Below are 24,441 nucleotides of genomic sequence, written 5' to 3'. Positions count from 1 at the left end.
ACAACAACAACACGGCTCCGAGAGAAAGTATTCTGGAAAGAGTGTATCTTCACCTGGGAAAAAGTGTTTTTAACTGGGAAATCGGGGAATTTTTTTTTCCTTGTCCACATATACACCCTGAAATATGTATCCTAGTAGAGATCGTCGTCATCTTTGATACAGAGTGTCCTACCTCTTGGAAAATTGTGGTTGCATATGATGCAGAGTGTAAATTACGCCTTTTTACAACATACAACATTGGTGTCGTGGAAGTCAAGACAAACAATTTGATATCTATAGTTGCTGACTGTCAAGTCAGGAAACACCCTCAGGATTAGTCCACCAAAGCCACCTGCAGAGCAAGCGTGCTGCATGAGATTTGAATATTCTATCACCCTCTTATGCCACAGGGTTTGTCGGTCTTCACCATTTCAAGTTCATTTCTTTTTGCTGTTAAAATTGTCCTTACACACACCTTGTTCATGCACTTACAATTTGTAAAATTGAATGTTCATGTAAATATTACCTCAAAATATTGTGCACCCTAACAGTGTAAAATTAAGTTTAATAGTATTGTTTCTCTAGACTTCTTACAACAAAACTACTGTGCTGGTAAGAGTAAATTTAAATTGAATTGTTAATGTAATTAATTTTTGCATAATTTTTCAAAAGCTTTTCTTCTTTCATTATCCTCACAGTTAAGTTACTAATGTTAACACATTGGCAACCAAGCCAGAAAATAACTTGGGCCGCAGGGCGGTGTTCAAAAACCCATACCCAAGTACAGGGCCGGCCTTAGCCATCCAGGTGCCCCGGACGAGTCGTCCAGTTGGCGCCCTTTATTGTATAAATAGCGAACCTGGCAGTGCTTTGCAACACGGTATTTGACTGTTTTCTAGAAATCGTCTTAAGTGGTTAATGGCGTCATCTTATGATCATAACATGGTTTTTTTCCATCGTAAATTTGAGTATTTTATTTTTTTAAATGGAAATGAAATCCAAATAATCTGAAAGGCCGCTAACACGCTCCATGTGAGTCTTGTGTAGCCTGTGACGTCAGCCCAGCATCCTGCTGTCGCTGCCGTAACAGTCAGTATAGCAGTGATATATTGTTTGGGCATTCACGTTTTGGGACATTGTCTAAAAATATTGCGTAGTACTGCACTGTACATCTACAACAACTCCAGAAAATTGTTTTTGCGTGTTCCAAACAAAGAAAAGATGCGTAAAATGTGGTTGAAACAGGCTCGTATATCCCAAATATTTCTTTTCTTTTCTGAAGCACCCCTGTACTAAAGCGAACAAAACAAAACAAAAATTATTCAAATTGGTCAAGCCATTTCTTTGTTTTGGTGAGACTAACACACAACAATTGATTTTTATATATAGGAGGTAATATGTATAACGAAAGAACACTAATTTTGAATTGGGTACCATATTTTTATTGAATTTAATATAACTGTAAGCCATAAACCTATATTTTCTGTCAGTCATCTGAACACAAAACATATTACGCCTAATGAAAAACAATTATAAACGACTAAAATTTTACTTTTCTCGCTTTTCTGTCGGCAAAGTCTCTGATCAGATTAGCAAAGTCCAGGTTTTCTGCAACTTCATTTTCAATGGACAGTGAGGCCAAACTGGTTAGTCTTGTTTGAGACATTGTAGACCGCAAGTACGTTTTTATCAACTTCAGTTTGGAAAAACTGCGTTCGCCGCTTGCGACAGTCACTGGTATTGTTAGCAAAATACGTAACGTTATCCAGATGTTGGGATATAACTCTTGAAGATTATGCTTTTTTATGAAGTTTAGGGCTTCAATAGGCGTTGCCTGGCTGTCTTCGAGATAGTGTTGCAGGCCTAAAATTTCGTCGCACTGCAAATTTCCATCAATATCTGACTTCATGTTGACAGTTAACTTTTCTTGTAATTTAGAACAGCATTGTATTAGTTCTTCTTTATTTTGATTTTTTTTAATGTCAAACAAGAAACTCCACGTCGCAGAAAATTCTTGCATCTGTTCAAATCTTTCTTTCATGGATATGTGCACGGTGTCCAACAGTGCATTGAAAAACTCTACTTTAAACTTCTTTTTTGGGTCAGTTATTTGATCATCAACAGCCTCTTCACCCGGCCTGCGTTTAATACGTCTTAATCGCATTTGTGGTTTAAATAATGGCTGCGTATCAAGATCCGAAGCCAGTTCAGTTGCTGTTACAATAGCTTGTTCGAAACCTGTTTGTCTATATGTTTCCAAATAAGAGCAACATTTGTCAAGGATTCCCATAAACTCGACAAAGTTGATTGTGGGTGACTGACTTGCTTTACTCACAACGTTAATTTGAAACAGAACATCATACCATGTCACGAGAGAAACAATGAAGCTGAAGTCTTTTAATTGTCCTCCTAGTGTTGTCGCTTCGTGTGACACCGCAGCATCGCTTTGTTCAGTAGCATCGGCCAAGGAAACCAAAGCGTCATGCATTTCGCATAATTGATAACGAACCGCTTTGACGCTATCAATTCGAGCTTCCCAGCGTGTGTCACTTACATTTTTCAGGGTGTATATCTTCAAATGGTCGGTCAAAATTTTCCATCTATTTACCGATCCAGCAAATAGATTAAACATTTTTTGTAACATTCCGAACAGTGTCACGGATTTTACTGATGATTTTGCCGCATCACACAATACCAAATTATAACTATGGCATCCACATGGCACAAAAAAGCTGGTGGATTTAACTTCTTAATTCTGTTCTGGACGCCTTTATTTTTCCCCTTCATGTTCGCGCCGTTATCGTAGCCCTGTCCTCTGCAGTCATTAATGTTAAGGTCAAGATCACTCAATGTTTTTAAAATGCTTTCTGTGAGGCCTTCACCGGTTGTATCATCTATTTGCAGAAATGAGATAATATGTTCTTTTACACTTACGCCATCCTTTGTTATGTCGGCGCATCTTAAAGTTGTTCTTTGTGGCTTATATCTGGAGTACAGTCAGCTATGATTGCATAATACTTTGAACCCTTTATGCGGGATACGATTGTAGACATAACGTGTGATGCCATGAGTTCTATTAATTCATTTTGTATATTTTTGCCGCAATAATGGTCAGCCAAATTACCATTCAATGCCAGTCTGACGTGCTCTTCCATGATTGGATCAAACTTTGCCAATAACTGTACAAGACCTAAGAATTTTCCATTATTTGGGGTAAATAATTTATCTGATAACCCTCTGAATGCCATATTATTTTCAGCCAAATACAAAGTAATGTGCATCAATCTTTGAAGCACATTGCTCCATCGTAAACTTTCTTTAGAAATTAGCTTTTGTTCTTCCTTGTCAATAGTTAATCCAGCTTTAAACCTGATTTCAGCTTCAGACCATTGAGTAAATGCTTTTTTGTGGTTAGGACTATTTTCATGCAGTTTCAGAGCTTCACTTAAATGTTTCCAATTTCTGAAACCTACAGTGGTAGTCAAATTAGTAGTTGACTTTAAATCAAACAGTCGACAACAAAAGCAAAAGACACTGTCGTTTGATACAGAATAAACTAGTCACCGTCGTCTGATAGTTTCTTCGTTTGATAGTTTTCTTGTGTAATGAGTTGAAGAGAAATGACGCCCATTTTCATCTTTTGGAAAGTTATTTAGACATACTTGTGAGGGTCCACATATTATAATGCGATCTATATCTCTAGCATTAAGTACTTTTGGCCATGTACCTACATAAGAAACATTGTATTCTTTTATTGCAAGAACGTTGATACTTTCATCGACCACAGATGTCATGTGTTGATTTTGACTTGGAGAAATATCAGAGGATTCATGCAAAGATGTACTGCGCTGGTCAATTTGATCACCTTCAATAGGTGATTGTATATTTTTTGTGTATAATTGTTCACAGTCTGAAGAAATATTTGCTGATACATGGACTTTTGATTCAATATCTGAAGTATTTGCCTTAGAATTTCCTTTAAGGTACTTATAAATATTCATGTGCTTTTTAGTTTCTTCAAGAACTTTTTCTTTTTCAGCTTTTCTTTTCCGATTTTCTGAACCAGAAAGCTTTTTTTTAATCATTTCCTTCTCTTCTGGCATGATTTAATAATTTGACAAATTATTGCTTGGACACTGCTCTATTTCGCGAACACAATATTCGATCTATAACAAATAAAGAAATTCACCTATCAGTAGACGTAACTAGAAAAAAACCTGAACTGAAAGATAAAAATGTTTTTCGCGCCTACCAGAAAATTAAAATGTTGACACAGTCACGACACTCGTTTCACTCACAATTATTCAGCCACGAAAACATGACCGCTGCCTCCGACTCTTACTGACAATTACTGACATGCGGGTGCAAATCGTAGCGCTGCCAACATATGCAGTCTAACAAACATTGTGTGGCTCTGTATTATTTCAGTAAGTTAGAGGAGAATTCTCTATGAATGCAGTGCACGCATTGCATGATCTATTAATTAATGTACATGAGTCATTAAGTCACAAATATTCGATATAAATACATTCGTATTAATTAAATCATAATGTAATGTATATTTCACAGTCTGTATTTTCTTTTATTTGGAGCGACCGGTAGTTTCTGTTGTAAACGAGAGATGTTGCGGCTGCATGGGCTCTTCCTTGTTGCAGTTCTTAAAACAAATAAGAGAGGCGCTTTGGTAGAGCCCGTGCTAGCCCGCGTCAAACATGGATGGTTGCAGACAATACGAAGATTGCATTCAGCATGATTTCTCTTCTGCTACCCCGAATTCATCGCGCATTCGTAAGATTAGCGACGTATGTTGAATGAGACTGAATAATATTTTAGTTTCGCGAAATGGGTGATTGTAAATTGTAATTTTTTTTTACATGCGTTTAGTACGTGGCTTCCCTTGGGCCCCGGCGCCCTGGGCGACCGCCCGAGTCGCCCCACCCTAAAGCCGGCGCTGCCCAAGTATTTCCTTCACACACGAACCACCTGTTGCATGAAAACTGGATTCATTTTTTATAAAAACAATGTGTGAAAGTCTCGCTATCTGTCTCTTGATAGATGATACCTTCTGTTGTCAATTTCTAGAATTACCTCGAAAGAAGCAGCAGCAAACATAAGAACAGATGTCGCAACTGTCTGGACTATTGCGTGCTCACATTGTTGAAAGTTTTGTGTGAATACTTGTTAGATTTTGCAGTTTGCTGTAATTATGCTACAAATATGTGACAATGGTTGAGTGAGCAAGAAATTTTAGAATATTTTACCAAAGATGATGCCATCTTCATTTAACCATATAGTAGAGCTATGTGCCCTGAGGAAAAGTTATGGCTGTAGTTTTCCCTTGCTTTCAGCTGTTTTTCCCCGTTTAGGCAGTTTCTTTCCAGAAAGGCACCCTGTGCTGGAGCAGTCTTGCTCTGGCCAAATGATTGGGTGCGCTTGGATTGGAAATTATTAGAGCAGCTCTGCTTACACATCTCTAAAAAACATAATTATTACGAGCATTTAGGTAGAGTGTAGTAGTCCTCAGTAATGCCTATTTTCCTGATGTCCATGTTCACATGAAGTTTGAGGATTTTCAGCAGCCCAGCAGATATTACTTTTGGAATTAAAGAACCCATTTTCACTAAATGTCACTTCATCAGTAAACAACATTGATGACACAGAGTTGGGATTGTGTTGATATTACACATTGTAACGGCAGCTAAACACAGCATATATCAGGTAATCATGCTGGTTGAGTTTTTGAGCATGTGTGTTATTGAACGCTTTATACCCATTTTTGTTCCAAACTCTCAGCACTTTTGTATGCTAGATACCTCGCTGACCAGTGACTCTATGGGTACATTGTGTCTTTTGGTAAGACCCAGTTAATCTGTTGTTAATCCCTATGTGCACATCAATCATTTTCAGTTCAAAACGTTTTAAGCAAAAATAGAAGAGATAGGAAGTACATCTGCAGACCAGTAATTTCCATTTAGGAGCTAAATTTTAGGTTGTGGGATCATAGCAAAAATTAACAGAAGGAACTATGAAAGTTGCAATTATTTTGTAATGATGCCTTCAAATACTGAGCTCACAAACCACTAAAAGCAAATGTGAAGAAAAATGCAAATCGCCCATTTTTTCCATTAGGCTTTTAATGTGTGATTGGCCTACACACTTGCTGTCATCTGCCAGTTGGTGCACCTGTCGGATCTTTCTGAGAACCTGAGGAAATTCTGGTACTACGTAAAATCGCCAAGCAGATCAAAAACTTGTATCCAGTCACTTATTGACCAGTCTGGTGTGGCAATATGACAGCAAACCCAAAGGTGGAGTTTTAAATTTTGTGTTTAAAAAGATCATTAATGCACGAGTATCGTACAGTCATATCATTGTTTGAATGTTGCACACTATCTCATATGATGGATATGAAAATAGGCATGTCTGGTCTGCATCTACACCTACATAGATACTCCACAAGCCACCGTATGGTGTGTGGCAGAGGGTACCCGATACCACTACTTGTCATTTGCTTTTCTGTTCTACTCGCAAATAGAGCGAGGGAAAAACGACTGTCTATATGCCTCCATATGAGCCTTCATTTCTTGAATCTTGTGTTCATGATCGTCAGGCACAATGTACATTGGCAGCAGTAGAATCGTTTGGTAGTCAGCTTCAAGTACCAGTTCTTTAAATTTTCTCAACAGTGTTTCTCGAAAAGAATGTCGCATTCCATCCAAAGATTCCCTTTTGAGTTCCCAAAGCGTCACCGATCTTCATAACCTAACATTTACATGTTGTTCAAAGCTACCAGTAACAAATCTAGCAGCCCGCCTCTGAATTGATTCGATGTCTTCCTTCAATCCGATCTGGTACGGATCCCAAATTCTCGAGCAGTGCTCGAGAATAGCTCGCATCAGTGTCCTATATGTGGTCTCCTTTACTGGTGAACCACTCTTTACTAAAATTCCCCCAATAAATGGAAGTCGACCATTCGCCTTCCCAATCACAGTTCGCATGCTCATTTGATTTCATATCCCTGGTGTTGGAACGTGGTGCCCCACTGCAGACGCTTAACAAAGGTCTGAGCATACAGAATAGTTGCCCAGGTATGTGAGTAGCTTTAAGACTTCTTAAGTAATAGAACTCAGTATGTTGTCCTCAATGGCAAGCATTTATGAGACACCAGGGTATAGTCGGGAGTGCCACAGGGAACTGGGATAGGACCGCTCTTGTTCTCTATAAACATAGATTATCTGACAGATGAACAGCAATCTGTGACTGCTGCTGATGATGTAGTAAACAGGAAATTATCATCATTGGATGACAGTAGCCAGATACATGAGCAATGGTGGTTCGTGCATGTCGAGGCACAGGCAGGGACTGCATAGTTGACTATTCCAAGCGACAGTTGCAGTACATGCATGTGCATGTTTTTCACTTGAAGAAAGCGTATATCCTGCAAATTATGTCTCTTGCTTGCAACACTACTGAATGCTCATTAGTTGTTGGTGAATATGTGATGTAGGTGTGCAGAACAAGCCTAAACTCGGCTGCCATCATTCATGACTTCAACTGTAAAAGGACATAGGATGAAATAGAATTTCTGTTTGCTGTGATGAATGGCAGCTTGCTCTAAGTGTAGAAAAATGTAAGTTAATGAAGATGAGTAGGAAAAACAATTGTGTGATGTTCATATACAATATTAGAGGTGTAATACATTAAATAAATTAAAGGCAACCACTCGCCTATGGCTGACTGATGTGTGCCATATAGAAACTCTCAACAGAATACAGTATTTCATCTAGCTTTTGAGTTTTTACTCTTTCTCTAACAAAAGTATACACATTCAGGCACCAAAATGCTCACACCTGCGGCCACAGCAAGACCGTACACTTTTAGATGTGCTGTATAACTGCAATTAAATGTCTGTACACAACATTGCAGAGTGATAGGAAATGGTATAAGAGCACATAGGGGTGGTAGTAGGGAAGACAAATGTTAGTCTTTAGTATAATGGAAGATTTTCAGGAAAGTGTAGCTCGTTATAAAGAAGACCTTGTATAGTGTGACCCATTTTTGAATACTGCTAGCATGTTTGATATCCCCAGCTTGTCAGATTAAGGGAAAACCTTGAAGGAATTCTGAGGGATGCTGCTAGATTTGTTACCTGAAGGGTCAATCAACATAAGATTTTACAGAGGTGCTGTGTGCCTGGAGGAGGGAAGTCATTGTTCTTTTGAGTAACACCATTGACAAAATTTAGAGAGCAGGCATTTGCGACTGGCAGCAGAACGGTTCCACTGTGTGATATTCGCTATTTTTGGCTTAATTAAAACAGCAAATACGAGTAGTTAATACTTTCAGCCAGAAGGCAAATACTTGTTTGTAAATAATGATTAATGTATAATGAGGCGTCGCATAGCGACGGTGGAATTTTCTAAATAATGTAATTCGTCGTCTTTGGGTGGCAATATAAACAGAAATACGGATAGATGTGCGATCCTTCACTATTTTGTTCGCTGGAGAACAAATGAAGCCTTCAGCGCTAAAAAGACTTTTACTGTTTTTCTCGAGTAAGACGGACGCAGATTTGTGGCGGTCTGATCTAATTATTTTTATTAAATAAATAAAAACGTGTTCCGTCTAAGTTTTGAGTGAAGTGTAGGAAGAAGAACTGTTATAACTTACCGTGACGACGCACGAGCGACTCAAAGAAGACAATGGCTATATAAAAGAGCGCTAAATGGACATGATACGGACATAAAAATCTACCGTCATTGTTGTATTAAGCTTAAGGTACGATATATGTTTTAGTTATAATAAATATTTGTTCTGGGAATACTGAATCATTTAGCAGTGCTCATTTCTATTATCTCCTCAGTATTATTTTCATTTTAATTATGCATTTTGCTAATATTACAGACTCCAAGATCAGCAGTCCAATGTGCGTGTTACATTGATAAAAGGAAAACTGTTTTATCGTCTTCTTGCAACAGCTTTAATATTGAATTTCTCTTTTGTGTGATGTTACAGTTGTTTTTGCGCCCTTAAGAACTTTCTGGTCCCTTAGGAAATTTTTTTTGTCATAACAATAACTTCACAACCGGGTATGATCGTATCTACGATCATGAAGTAATTAGAAAGACGATAACGCAACTTCTTAATCAATAGCACGCTAGTTGTGACTGCCTCAAGCCACGCGAAACCGCAAGTAAAAACTATTCACATCTCATAATGCAATATTTTATGACAATGGTCAATCCATGATTCTTACGCCAATTGTGATTGATAAAACAGTTAGTTAAATCTCAATTTCCAATTTTCCATTGAATAGCAACATCACTTCTATTTTGTAACATCACAACTGCCACCAATGTCCCTTCTGTGTAAGGTATGTGAAAAGGAGATAAGGGAAATTTGGACTTGTACAGGGTGGTGGTATATGATCCTCTCAACCATAAACTGTACAGTGGCTTTCGGAGTGTGTGTGTGTGTGTGTGTGTGTGTGTGTGTGTGTGTGTGTGTGTGTGTGTGTGTGTGTATTTTTCCTACGTGGAATGTTTGCCTCTATTATAGAGAGAGAGAGGGGGGGGGGGGAGCATTCCACATTCCACATGGGAAAAATATATCTAAAAACAAAGATGATGTGACTTACCAAACGAAAGCGCTGGCACGTCGATAGACACACAAAATACTAGCTTTCGCAACCAACGGTTGCTTCGTCAGGAAAGAGGGAAGGAGAGGGAAAGACGAAAGGATTTGGGTTTTAAGGGAGAGGGTAAGGAGTCATTCCAATCCCAGGTGCGGAAAGACTTACCTTAGGGGGGAAAAAAGGACAGGTATACACTCGCGTGCGCACGCACACACACACACACACACACACACACACACACACACACACACACACACACATCCATCCGCACACACACAGACACAAGCAGACATTTGTAAAGGCAAAGAGTTTGGGCAGAGATGTCAGTTGAGGCGGAAGTAAAGAGGCAAAGATGTTGTTGAAAGACAGGTGAGGTATGAGTGGCGGCAACTTGAAATTAGTGGAGGTTGAGGCCTGGCAGATAACGAGAAGAGAGGATATACTGAAGGGCAAGTTCCCATCTCCGGAGTTCTGACAGGTTGGTGTTAGTGGGAAGTATCCAGATAACCCGGACGGTGTAACACTGTGCCAAGATGTGCTGGCCGTGCACCAAGGGATGTTTAGCCACAGGGTGATCCTCATTACCAACAAACACTGTCTGCCTGTGTCCATTCATGCGAATGGACAGTTTGTTGCTGGTCATTCCCACATACAAAGCTTCACAGTGTAGGCAGGTCAGGTGGCAAATCACGTGGGTGCTTTTACACGTGGCTCTGCCTTTGATCGTGTACACCTTCCGGGTCACAGGACTGGAGTAGGTGGTGGTGGGAGGGTGCATGGGACAGGTTTTACACCGGGGGTGGTTACAAGGGTAGGAGCCAGAGGGTAGGGAAGGTGGTTTGGGGATTTCATAGGGATGAGCTAAGAGGTTACGAAGGTTAGGTGGACGGCAGAATGACACTCTTGGTGGAGTGGGGAGGATTTCATGAAGGATGGATCTCATTTCAGGGCAGGATTTGAGGAAGTCGTATCCCTGCTGGAGAGCCACATTCAGAGTCTGATCCAGTCCCGGAAAGTATCCTGTCACAAGTGGGGCACTTTTGGGGTTCTTCTGTGGGAGGTTCTGGGTTTGAAGGGATGAGGAAGTGGCTCTGGTTATTTGCTTCTTTCTGTACTAGGTTGGGAGGGTAGTTGCGGGATGCGAAAGCTGTTTTCAGGTTGTTGGTGTAATGGTTCAGGGATTCCGGACTGGAGCAGATTCATTCGCCACGAAGACCTAGGCTGTAGGGAAGGGACCGTTTGATGTGGAATGGGTGGCAGCTGTCATAATGGAGGTACTGTTGCTTGTTGGTGGGTTTGATGTGGACGGACGTGTGAAGCTGGCTATTGGACAGATGGAGGTCAACGTCAAGGAAAGTGGCATGGGATTTAGAGTAGGACCAGGTGAATCTGATGGAACCAAAGGAGTTGAGGTTGGAGAGGAAATTCTGGAGTTCTTCTTCACTGTGAGTCCAGATCATGAAGATGTCATCAATAAATCTGTACCAAACTTTGGGTTTGCAGGCCTGGGTAACCAAGAAGGCTTCCTCTAAGCGACCCATGAATAGGTTGGCGTACGAGGGGGTCATCCTGGTACCCATGGCTGTTCCCTTTAATTGTTGGTATGTCTGGCCTTCAAAAGTGAAGAAGTTGTGGGTCAGGATGAAGCTGGCTAAGGTAATGAGGAAAGAGGTTTTAGGTAGAGTGGCAGGTGATCGGCGTGAAAGGAAGTGCTCCATCGCAGCAAAGCCCTGGAGGTGCGGAATATTTGTGTATAAGGAAGTGGCATCAATGGTTACAAGGATGGTTTCCGGGGGTAACAGACTGGGTAAGGATTCCAGGCGTTTGAGAAAGTGGTTCGTGTCTTTGATGAAGGATGGGAGACTGCATGTAATGGGTTGAAGGTGTTTATCTACGTAGGCAGAGATACGTTCTGTGGGGGCTTGGTAACCAGCTACAATGGGGCGGCCGGGATGTTTGGGTTTGTGAATTTTAGGAAGAAGGTAGAAGGTAGAGGTGCGGGGTGTCGGTGGGGTCAGGAGGTTGATGGAGTCAGGTGAAAGGTTTTGTAGGGGGCCTAAGGTTCTGAGGATTTATTGAACCTCCGCCTGGACATCAGGAATGGCAAACTTTGTATGTGGTGTTGTCTGAAAGCTGACGCAGTCCCTCAGCCACATACTCCCGACGATCAAGTACCACTGTCGTGGAAAACTTGTCCGCCGGAAGAATGACGATGGAATGACGATGGAACGGTCAGCCTTCAGATCACGGATAGCTTGGGCTTCAGCAGAGGTGATGTTGGGAGTAGGATTAAGGTTTTTTATGAAGGATTGAGAGGCAAGGCTGGAAGTCAGAAATTTCTGGAAGGTTTGGAGGGGGTGATTTTGAGGAAGAGGAGGTGGGTCCCGCTGTGACAGAGGACGGACCTGTTCCAGGCAGGGTTCAATTTGGGTAGTATCGTGGAGAGGTGGATCATTAGGAGTAGGATTAGGATCAGTTTTCTTCGTGGCAAAGTGATATTTCCAGCAGAGAGGACAAGTGTAGGACAGTAAATCTTTGACGAGGGCTGTTTGGTTGAATCTGGGAGTGGGGCTGAAGGTGAGGCCTTTGGATAGGACAGAGGTTTCGGATTGAGAGAGAGGTTTGGAGGAAAGGCTAACTACTGAAATAGGGTGTTGTGGTTCCAGATTGTGTTGATTGGAATTTTGAGGTTTTGGAGGGAGTGGCGCTGGAATTGGGAGATGGAGTAGATGGGAGAGACTGGGTTTGTGTGCAATGAGAGGAGGTTGAGGTTTGCTGGAAAGGTTGTGAAGGGTGAGTGAGTTGCCTTTCCGGAGGTGGGAAACCAGGAGATTGGATAGTTTCTTAAGGTGGAGGGTGGCATGCTGTTCTAATTTGCGGTTGGCCTGTAGGAGGATGCTCTGAACAGCTGGTGTGGATGTGGTTGAGGAAAGATTGAGGACTTTTATTAAGTATAGGAGTTGACGGGTGTGTTCATTGGCTGAGTTGATGTGTGGGTGAAGGATTAGGTGGGTGAGGGCAATGGATTGTTCAGTTTGGAACTGGTATAGGGACTGATGGAAAGAATGGTTGCAGCCAGAGATAGGAACTTTAAGTGTGAGGCCTTTGGGGGTAATGCCAAATGTCAGACAAGCCTGAGAAAATAAAATGTGGGAGTGTAATCTGGCTAGGGCGAAGGCATGTTTGCGGAGGGAATGTAAATAAAACTTAATGGGGTCGTTGTGAGGGTGACATGTTATTAGAGGCTGAAATGAAAATGAAAATAAAAATAAAAATATATGGGGAGAGATAAAGGTGAACTAGAAAGCAACTGGAGATGTGGTGTGAAAAAAGGCGAAAAAGTGTTGGTTGTAGCTGGGCTATGTTGATCCTGTGGTGAACTTGTGTAGTTGGACAACCCCTCCAAACCTTACAGGAATTTCTGACTTCCAGCCTTGCCTCTCAATCCTTCATAAAAAAACCTTAATCCTACTCCCAACATCACCTCTGCTGAAGCCCAAGCTATCCGTGATCTGAAGGCTGACCGTTCCATCGTCATTCTTCCGGCGGACAAGGGTTCCACGACAGTGGTACTTGATCATCGGGAGTATGTGGCTGAGGGACTGTGTCAGCTTTCAGACAACACCACATACAAAGTTTGCCAAGGTAATCCCATTCCTGATGTCCAGGCGGAGCTTCAAGGAATCCTCAGAACCTTAGGCCCCCTACAAAACCTTTCACCTGACTCCATCAACCTCCTGACCCCACCGACACCCCACACCCCTACCTTCTACCTTCTTCCTAAAATTCACAAACCCAATCATCCCGGCCGCCCCATTCTAGCTGGTTACCAAGCCCCCACAGAACGTATCTCTGCCTACGTAGATCAACACCTTCAACCCATTACATGCAGTCTCCCATCCTTCATCACCATTACATGCAGTCTCCCATCCTTCATAAAAGACACCAACCACTTTCTCGAACGCATGGAATCCTTACCCAGTCTGTTACCCCCGGAAACCATCCTCGTAACCATTGATGCCACTTCCTTATACAAAAATATTCCGCACGTCCAGGGCTTTGCTGCGATGGAGCACTTCCTTTCACGCCGATCATTTGCCACCCTACCTAAAACCTCTTTCCTCATTACCTTAGCCAGCTTCATCCTGACCCACAACTTCTTCACTTTTGAAGGCCAGACATACCAACAATTAAAGGGAACAGCCATGGGTACCAGGATGGCCCCCTCGTACGCCAACCTATTCATGGGTCACTTAGAGGAAGCCTTCTTGGTTACCCAGGCCTGCAACCCCAAAGCTTGGTACAGATTTATTGATGACATCTTCATGATCTGGACTCACAGTGAAGAACTACTCCACAATTTCCTCTCCAACCTCAACTCCTTTGGTTCCATCAGATTCACTTGGTCCTACTCTAAATCCCATGCCACTTTCCTTGACGTTGACCTCCATCTGTCCAATGGCCAGCTTCACACGTCCGTCCACATCAAACCCACCAACAAGCAACAGTACCTCCATTGTGACAGCTGCCACCCATTCCACATCAAACGGTCCCTTCCCTACAGCCTAGGTCTTCGTGGCGAATGAATCTGCTCCAGTCCGGAATCCCTGAACCATTACACCAACAACCTGAAAACAGCTTTCGCATCCCGCAACTACCCTCCCAACCTAGTACAGAAAGAAGCAAATAACCAGAGCCACTTCCTCATCCCTTCAAACCCAGAACCTCCCACAGAAGAACCCCAAAAGTGCCCCACTTGTGACAGGATACTTTCCGGGACTGGATCACACTCTGAATGTGGCTCTCCAGCAGGGATACGACTTCCTCAAATCCTGCCCTGGAATGAGATCCATCCTTCATGAAATCCTCCCCACTCCACCAAGAGTGTCTTTCTGCCGTCCACCTAACCTTCGTAACCTCTTAGTTCATTCCTATGAAATCCCCAAACCACCTTCCCTACCCTCTGGCTCCTACCCTTGTAACCGCCCCCGGTGTAAAACCTGTCCCATGCACCCTCCCACCACCACCTACGGGTCATTCCATGTCAAGTCACCCAGGCCTTGACACCAACCATGTCAGATTTTGATGAAACTTGGTACAATTACTTTTTTTTATCATCCTGAAAGCACTTGTAATTTTGTTTGCTCTATCTCTTATAGTTTTTTTTAATAAACTTTTAAAGTTTTTAGATTTGGCGTTGTTTCAGCAGTCGGAAATCTTAACTTAAACGAATCCTCACAACTAAAAAAATTTGTATATTAAAGAATACTGAAGATATCAGTATGAAATTTTGGAAGAAGTTTGTGTATTATATCTAAATGTTAAAAAAAATTACCATAAACATATATTAAAATCTTCCAAATGAAAAAAAATTTAAAAGTTGTTTTTTTAACTGACGGATGTTTAGTTTTACAAAAACTGCAATATCTAGAGTCTCAGACCTGATAGAAAGCTCAAATTTATTTTAAAATACTCTTAATTGTATAGGCTATTAGATAAAAGAAAAATTATGTTGGCTTTTTAACCTGGTTAATGGTTATCTAATTTTTAAAATAATATTAATTATATTTTAAAAATAAAAAGGAACAAGTGACTTAGACACCAATAGTAAGTTTTTGTCTTCCTGGAGTAACAATATACGCTTGGATTTTGTTTTGTTACTCCTGTGTTTTGAAGTAAAAAATTATTACAGTGTTAAATAGTGCTTGGATAGTATTTTATGAAGTTTATTCGAACTTTCAGTAAGTACTGTTACTTAGTTTACAGAGATTCTTTTCCAATATCCTATAAAAGTAACCAGAACAGTAATCAGACCAAAAGTGAAATCAGTATGTCAGATATTCAAACCTGTAGCGTAGGGTTATTTCAAAAATCTGACTGTTTCCAAACAACCTACACACCTTCAAAAAAGTTACAAACGGTATCTGAATTGAGTGAGGAAGAAAAATATTTTATCCACTTACGATCTGGAATTAATCTGTGTGAATTTAAGAATATATGTTCACACCACAGCTACTATTTTTTAAATGTTTTTGAAAAGTATCAAACAAATGTGTAGACCCACTAAAAAAACACAAAAAGCCCATCAAAAAATCGTTGAGAAGTGTAGGCTTGGATCTTTCTAAACAATTACTGACAAAAAATATTAGCATAAAACCTGGACAAAGCTTTGCTCAACATGCCGTAACTTTTGTGAGGAAAGATTAAAAGTTGAAGTCAATGAAAATGAAACAGATGATGCAGTCATGGTTGAATTAGAATCATTGGAATCCAGAAATGAATCCCTCGTACAAACAAACATTGCTCTTGATAATTTAGGTTTAACACCGATAAAGCTTCATGGCTTGTCAGAACAAAATAAAGGGTCTTATTTTAAAAGGAAGGTTAGCAGTATTGAAAGGACTGCAAAAAAGGCGGTTTCAAAAGCATTAAAATATGAAACACTCAAGTTCTGATGATGACGAAGAAGATACAAGTGTGGTTGAGAAAGCAAAGGATTTTGATGTGATGATGTCTCTTATGAAAGAGAAGATTTCATCTGTTGGGAGGTCTAGAAAAAGCCAGATTCTGACCTTCGCTCCAGATTCTTGGAGTCGAAATAGTGATGAAAGAATTTAATGTGAGTACATGGTGCGACACGCTAGAAAGGTAAAATCTGAAAAGGGTATTTTGGAAACTCCTGGTCCAAAAAAAGGTAAAACTCTTTCTGAAAATACAGTACGACTTGTAACAGATTTTTATGAAAAGGATGAAAGTCCGAGTGCTACCTGGAACAAAAGACAAAGTAAGTGTTCAAAAAAATGTGTACATGCAAAAAAGACTCATTTTGTGTAACTTGAGAGAACTCTATTATTCTTTCAAATGGGAGAATCCCGAGGTAGAAGTAGGATTTTCAAAATTTTGTTTCTTGAGACCTAAACGGTGTATCCTTGCTGGTGCTGCAGGCGCACACACTGTATGTGTATGCAGTATCCACCACAATGTTAAACTATTACTGGATGCTGTGAAAATTGAAGAATCTTATAAAGACCTAATTAAGATGCTTGTGTGCAACATGGAAAACCAAAACTGCATGCTACATCATTGCGACAGCTGTCCTGCAAATACTGCACTAACTGAGTACTTAACTGAAAAACGAAGTGAAGATTATGATTTAGAAGAAGAAATTGTAATCAGTCAGTGGGTTAACACAGACAGGGCAGAAATGATCAAACAGTCTATCAGAGTTGAAGACTACATTTCTTTATTGGTTAGGTCATTGGAAAAGTTCACCCCGCACTCGTTTATAGCAAAATCCCAATCAGCAGCCTTTAAAAGATTGAAAGAAGACCCACCACCCAAAACAGAAATTATTGTGATGGATTTCAGTGAAAATTATTCCTTTGTTAAACAAAATGACATCCAAAGTTACCACTGGAATAGAGGCGGTTGTACTCTACACCCAGTTGGAGTTTTTCTAAGAAATTAGGAAAACAATGTTTTTGTTTCCAACCACTGTTTTATTAGTGATGACCAAGAACATGACCCTGGTTTTGTTAACTTTGTACTAAAAGAAATTACAAAATGGCTGTCATTACATCATACTGACATTGGCTCAGTTCACTACTTTACAGATGGTTGTGCTGGGCAGTACAAAAATAGAAACAGTTTTAAAAAATTGACTTAACACTTGAGAGACTTTAATTTGAAGGCCCAACACTTTTTTTTTTTTTTTTTTTTTTTTTTTTTTTTTTTTTTTTTTTTTTTCAAAAAGTCATGGGAAGTCAATTTATGATGGCCTAGGAGGAACTATTAAAAAAATTTTAAGGAAAGCCAATCTATAGCTTTCAGACGAAGAACAAATAATGACAGCAATCAATGTGTGCAAGTTTTGTGAAAAAAATATTGAAAACATTCATTTTCACTTTATTGACAAAAAAGAAGCTGATTTGCTACGGTTAAAACTAGAAAAACGTTTTTCAGCAACCCGAATCATTCCTGGAACAAGAAGTTTTCTTAACTTCAAACCACTTCCAACAAACAACCTTGAAATTAGAAGAACTACAGATAGTGTAAAACCCTCCTTAGTCTTTTCTTTCCATTCTTCTTCTGATTGGGTTTGTGTTGAACCATCCATAAATAGCTATGTGGCTGCAAATTATGATGGTAACTGGTACTTTGGACTGGTAAAAACAATATTCAATGATGAAAAAGATGCAGAAATTCTATTTCTACATCCTTCAGGACCAGCTGCATCATTTTATTGGCCTGAAAGAGAAGATTCTTGCATAGTGCCTTTGGAGCACATAGTCTGTGTAGTAGACGCACCTCAATCAAGCGGCACTGGAAGAATGTATTACTTCAAAAAAAGACTGTATCAAAAGACCTGAAAGCTCTTGGATGAAGTGGAAAAACAGTTTGAATCAGCATTAATGTTTATTAAAAAGACAAAATTACTCAAAAAAATTCAATGTTTCAATCAGTTGGGTTATACATAAGTGTCGTAAATACACTATCTTTGTACATAATTCTAATGTAATCTACTATAATTAATAAACATGTTAAAAAGCCATCATTATTTTTGTTTTATCAAGTAGCCTATATGTTTAAGAGTAAATTAAAACAAATTTGAGCATTGTATCAGGTCTGAGACTCTAGATATTGCAATACTTATAAAACAAAATATCCGTAAAAAAAATTATATAGAGGGAAACATTCCATGTTGTCTGTATATGTGTGGATGGATATGTGTGTGTGCGCGAGTGTATACCCGTCCTTTTTTCCCCCTAAGGTAAGTCTTTCCGCTCCCGGGATTGGAATGACTCCTTACCCTCTCCCTTAAAACCCACATCCTTTCGTCTTTCCTTCCCTCTTTCCTGATGAGGCAATAGTTTGTTCGAAAGCTTGAATTTTGTGTGTGTGTTTGTGTATCTATCGACCTGCCAGCGCGTTCGTTTTATATGTATATATAAAAACAAAGATGATGTGACTTACCAAACGAAAGCGCTGGCACGTTGATAGACACACAAACAAACACAAACATACACACAAAATTCTGCTTTCGCAACCAACGGTTGCCTCGTCAGGAAAGAGGGAAGGAGAGGGAAAGACGAAAGGATTTGGGTTTTAAGGGATAGGGTAAGGAGTCATTCCAATCCCGGGAGCGGAAAGACTTACCTTAGGGGGAAAAAGGATGGGTATGCGCGCGCGCGCGCGCGCGCGCGCACACACACACACACACACACACACACACACACACACACACACACACACATCCATTTATGTCTATCGACGTGCCAGCGTTTTCGTCTGGTAAGTCACATCATCTTTGTTTTTAGATATCTCACCTCCTAAATATTAGTGCTGGTCAGAAACTCTGTCCCATAATTTATTAGTTTTATTGATTGAACTTTCCTTTTAGTTTAGGTATAGATAACCTTTGGTGACCCATGGGCCTGATTCACATACTTTGTGGGCTGCCTTATCACATGATGTGGCAGCAGCACTTCTGCCACATGAAGTAAAAACTATAGCATTAATGTTTCTAGGGTAAGGCACGTATTTGAATGGCACCCCTTTTCTGACACACCAAGCCAACAAATTACGTCTCTAAACATGTTTTTGAGAGTACATTCATTTATATTCACTCCCATTTTAATATGTTTGTATTTATTTACCCATCATGTTTCTTTACTTATAGTATTTGACAGTAGGTGTCTTAAAGCTTCTGTTGCAAAACTACGCAACACCAAAGAAACAATGTACATGACACACACATAAATGTTAACATCTGAAGATGGTATGCTAGACATCTTGAAATGTCATCATGGAGAAATAAACACCTATAAAAGCAACTGGTTGCAGCTAGTTCATTATAAATTGCCTTCAGTTTAAACAGATACAGCACTCTAATCATAGGCAATGGATAAGAATTATTTATTTTTGGTAATACGAGAAACAGTAGAAAAAGCAGTGAGGTAGGCAGTTCCAGTCTAGTGGTTAGGAGCAACTTGACTATTTTTGGCCAGAGGCACATAATTGTAGTGTTTGAAGGTTAGTGTTTTAAAATCCACAGGCATGAATAACAAGAATTTTTTTAAAATATTTGTACAAAAATACTGTTGATGCGTTATTGGGAAACCATGGTTTAGTTGAACAGTCATGTTACAGATCATGATGTCGTACAGATAGTTTAATTTTTTGTTAATTGTGTGACAGCATTTAATGCGGCAGTTCTCAAGTTCTCTTGAAGTAAACATATTTATTGTAACTTTGTTGTTAATAAAATTGTTTTGTTCAATGTTGGAAAGCAAGGCTTAATCAGTAACAACTTGAAAACAACTGGATTTGGTATATATTTCAGTGTTACACTTTGCTATGCATTGAAATAGCCTCAGTTTGTTGTGTGCACAGAAGCAAAAGTTTGATCTATGCAATGTTTTTGCATAATTATGCGCATTAAGTAGCAAAATTTGCCTTCCTTTTTAATTAGTTAGATTTTTTTACAGATTATGGGAAGCACAGGGTCATCAGCTTTAAAACGGAAATGTGATTTTTCTTTTTTCATTTCTGCACAGCGGATCTACGCCATCATTTTCGTAACTTGTGTCAAGATGATACTCCCATGGTGCGACGAGCGGCTGCTAGCAAACTGGGCGAATTTGCGAGAGTGGTTGAAGTGGAGTATTTGAAATGTGATCTCATTCCAATGTTTGTGAACTTGGCACAAGATGAACAGGTACACTCTTTTCCTTTATATATTTTGAATTATTTCCTTTTTTGCAACTTAGAAAATTTTTCTCTGCATAATTCTTGTAATATAAAAGCTGTAACTAAATAATACTTACGTGCAGACAAAATATTGTCTTGACTACACAAGAAATTAGTGCAGAAATGAAGACCAAAGGGAAATTCCAATTTTGTTAGACTGTTACACTTTTTTTACAAGACAAATCAATGAAAATAAAAGTCAAGAAATGTTTTGTGAGTTTTTATGTGTGCAGTGACCTGTTTTTGATCATTAAGTACTGACTTAGGTTACGGCAATATGGAAACCACAAAAAAATTTCAACATATTTTAGTTTGGGAGAATTTTTGTCTTCTTTTGTATTGAGGAGAGCATATGGGGAGGAAACCCTGAATATGAGTGAGTTTTCAGTTGGTGTAAGTCCAGTTGCCAAACTAGTTTCCAAGATTCCATGCAATTTATGCAAAAGTTATGTATAAAGGACTAATTGCCTAGTGTCATCTGTTGACATCAGTTGAGATCCCAGATGATGTTAGTCTTTTATCTTATTATTAGCACAATCTCACCATCGTATGTGGTATGAATAATTACTTGCAAGATGGAGAGTAAGCTGTTCTGTACTGTTTATGATGGTGCAGTAAGTGTTAAACTACTTTGCATGATAAGTACTGTGTATAGAATGTAGAGGCAATGGCACAATAATCAGACATTGACTGGCATTGTTGTTTGGCAGTAACACTGCGTACTGTCACTTCACCCTGTGTGAATGTGTGTATCATCTACATAAATAAATTGCTTTTTAGTCTTTGGTGATTACCTTCTTTTTAAAGTAGTTCATTTTAACATCTTTTGTAATGCAGTTACACTAGCAAAATAATTATGTTTAAAGCTCAACAGTGTGCAACAAGATCTTTGAATTTTCCATGTAATTGATATTCCTTCGTGCTGTCCACAGTATTGGGGAACAGCAATGTAATTGCACACTTATGTAAGTGGATTACCCATAAAACACACAAACCTAACAATTTTCGTATTCTTACACACACGTGCAAACTTGTTTAATTTTCATGGCTTTCTCCCCATATCTTCATGGGGTCGGCATGTTAGTTATTGGATTTGACAGTGTTGGTGGGGAGGGGGGGGGGAGGAGGCTGAGTGCCCTTCCCATCCCCATCCCCAACCTTCCCCCTCCCTGTAGTCTTGCTCTTCTGGTGGTAAAGAATTTATGTATCCCACTTGTATGTGTGTAGTAGTGTTATCCAACGTAAGAGTGTGCAAATGTTTTCTAAAGGTTTGCAAATCATGTAACTGAGGTGGGATGTGGTTACTGGCTTAGTATTCACCTATTTAGATGTGGAATTTCAGAAAACTGTAATTTTGTATTTGTTTGAATTTTTAATGCTTTTTTGTTGCTTCTGCAACAGTGTTCTGACCTGTTCTGTGTACCATAGGGGGCGAGTTCCGTCTCTTGTTAGTTTGATATAAATCTCTTTGCTGCCGATACTATTTCTTTGAATTTATGCCATATGTGATGAATATTTTGTTAATGTGACAGGCAGATTTGTCAGGGGCTGGTGTGCCTCCCCCAATCTCTGAAGCAGCATACTAATGCAAGCATCTTGGTGGGTCACACACACACACACACACACACACACACACACACACACACACACAGATATAAACATAGTGAGGAAAGTTCTGACAGAATGAAATAATTTAGGAGGAAAGGAGACCACTCAACCCAAGTCCAAGTTTAAACATTTGGACTTGTCTCTCCTTCTCCTGATCTCTTCAGTGGAAATATTTCTTTGCCACCACTCCATCCAGCCAAAGCCAATCTAATGCCAACATTGAACCTTCCCTCTCCCTGTATATACAACCATCTTACTGTGATCCTCCCATCCATGCAGCCCATGGTCACCTTCCAAAACTTCCTTACCTCCAACTTGGCTTCACCATCCTTACCCAGATCCCTTACCGAGAACACTGACCTTGACCACTCACAGCCTCAATACAGATTCTGATCTGACCATCTTCCTTGTAGACAAAGGCTCCACCTTCATGGTGAATCAGGAGTGACTACCTGACAGAAGGTGTATGCCAACTGTCCTGTTCCACATACAAGCACTGCCATAGTGATCCCATCCCAGAAGTTCATCAGAACCTCCAATCCCCGCTGAAATCCTTACGCCGTTTGTAGAACTTTCCCCCAAGACCATCTCTCTCCCCATCACAATGACACCCCGCACATCCACCTTCTACATGCCCCACAAAATTCACGACCCCCAACAATCCTGGACACCCCATTGACCTGGTCATTATGCTCCCTCTGGAAGAATTTCCACTCTTGTCAACCAGCACCTCCAACTAATTGTCTGAAGTCTAGCCTCTCAAACAAAGATGATAGCCTCTTCACTGACACTTCACCATACCCACTCACATTTCCACCTGTATCCCTACTTATCACTGTTAATGCCACTTCCCTATACGCCAATGTCCCTCATGCCCATGACCTTGCTACTATTGAACTCTACCTGTCCCTATGTCCTTCAGACTTCTGACCCATTGCCTCTCTCCTGTGCAAACCTTTTATGGGCCTTCAAGAAACGTTCCTAGCTGCCCAAAACTCCGAACCCCTTGTCTGGTTCAGGTTCATTGATGGCCCTTTCCTGATGTGGACTGAAGACCGACACCAAGACACTGTATCCTCATCCCTACACAACCTCAGCTTCTTCCACCTGCTTCACCTGGTCCTCCTCATCACAACTGTGCCATCTTCATGGACATTGACCTCCACCTCTCTGGTAGCTGCACTTGCAAAAATGCTCTCTCATACAGCCTGGCCATCCATGGATGGCATATTTTTAGTACGAGAATTTTCTGGCCCGGAATGTTGTAGGTGTCGAGAGGCCTTCACAGACAGGCACTACTCCCAAACTTAATCTGCAAGTTAGATTTCGTGTGCCATACCTCACACTCATAATCCTTCATCACCCCCAAAAATCAGCTACAAAGGAGTGCCTGCCTCATCACCCAAGATCATTCTGGACTAAATTGTTTCTTTGTCAGGGCTTTATCTATCATCACCTCCAGAAATGAGGGGCATCCTACCCTAAGTACTTGGTACCCCTCCGAAAGTGGTGTTCCATCACCCACCCATCCTACAAATCATCCTGGTCCATCCCTAGTGCCACTCCCACTCCCTGCCTCTTGTCATAGGGGTCATACCCATGTGAAAAACATAGGTGCAAGACCTGCCCAATTCACTAATTTCTCATGGAGAACAGTGGTCTGGCAAGAGGTACTTTAAAAATTAACACTGTGTTCATTTTTAAACTTCCCTATTCACCTATCCATCACTTTGTATTTCAGTCTCATCATAGGCTTATCTGATCCATTCCCAGAGGCACGGCCACCTGTGAAAGCAACCATGCCATATACAGACTCTGCTGGAATTACTGCACAGCTTTTTATGGCCGCCTAACAACCAACCAGCTGTCGAGCAGAATGAACAGCCAATGCCGAACTGTGCCCAACACTAAAGTGACCAACCTGTGGCGCAACATGCAGTGGAACACAACATTCTGAACTACACAGATGGGAGTTACCCTTGCAACACACCCTTTGCTCTCATAAACCTCCTGGCCCCAGTCTCCACTAATAAACTCTTCACACTCTCTACCCAACAGCTTCTCCTCCGGTGTCCGGGTATCACTTGCGTAGTCCGTGCTCATGCATTTCCCCCCCCCCCCCTCCCCCCCCCCCCCCCCCCTCGCATTTGTAGCCAAAAAAACCTGCTGCCTCCCTTTGAGCTACCCATCTCCAACCTCTCTTCCTGTTTACAGCCTCTTTCTCCCTCTACCCACTCAGCCAACACAACTGCTGCCCCCACTCCTTTCAAGGTCACGTCTCGAACTGCAATCATGGCGTTGGGTGTGCAGCTGACATACTGTAATATAGGGGCACAGGTTGTGCGTGTGCGTGTGTGTGTGCGTGCGCGTGTGTGTGTGTGTGTGTGTGTGTGTGTGTGTGTGTGTGTGTGTGTGCGCGCAAACATTCGATACAATAGTAAGTACATAAAAGAAGAATCTGAGTAAATGTT

The 24,441-nt window shown here is 40.6% G+C and overlaps 1 protein-coding gene across 1 annotated transcript in view; it reads left to right on the top strand.

The window, feature by feature from the left end:
- LOC126416666 (serine/threonine-protein phosphatase 2A 65 kDa regulatory subunit A alpha isoform) overlaps window positions 1–24,441 on the top strand; it is a 117,826-nt gene that overhangs the window by 35,204 nt on the left and 58,181 nt on the right. The window contains exon 4 of the mRNA XM_050084465.1: window positions 20,170–20,330. Within this exon, the coding sequence (XP_049940422.1) occupies window positions 20,170–20,330 (161 nt within the window). The remainder of the gene's footprint in view (window positions 1–20,169; window positions 20,331–24,441) is intronic.

Source organism: Schistocerca serialis, chromosome 8, assembly GCF_023864345.2.
Source record: "Schistocerca serialis cubense isolate TAMUIC-IGC-003099 chromosome 8, iqSchSeri2.2, whole genome shotgun sequence".
Taxonomy (NCBI): Eukaryota; Metazoa; Arthropoda; class Insecta; order Orthoptera; family Acrididae; genus Schistocerca; species Schistocerca serialis.
This window is presented reverse-complemented; position numbering and strand designations above follow the sequence as displayed.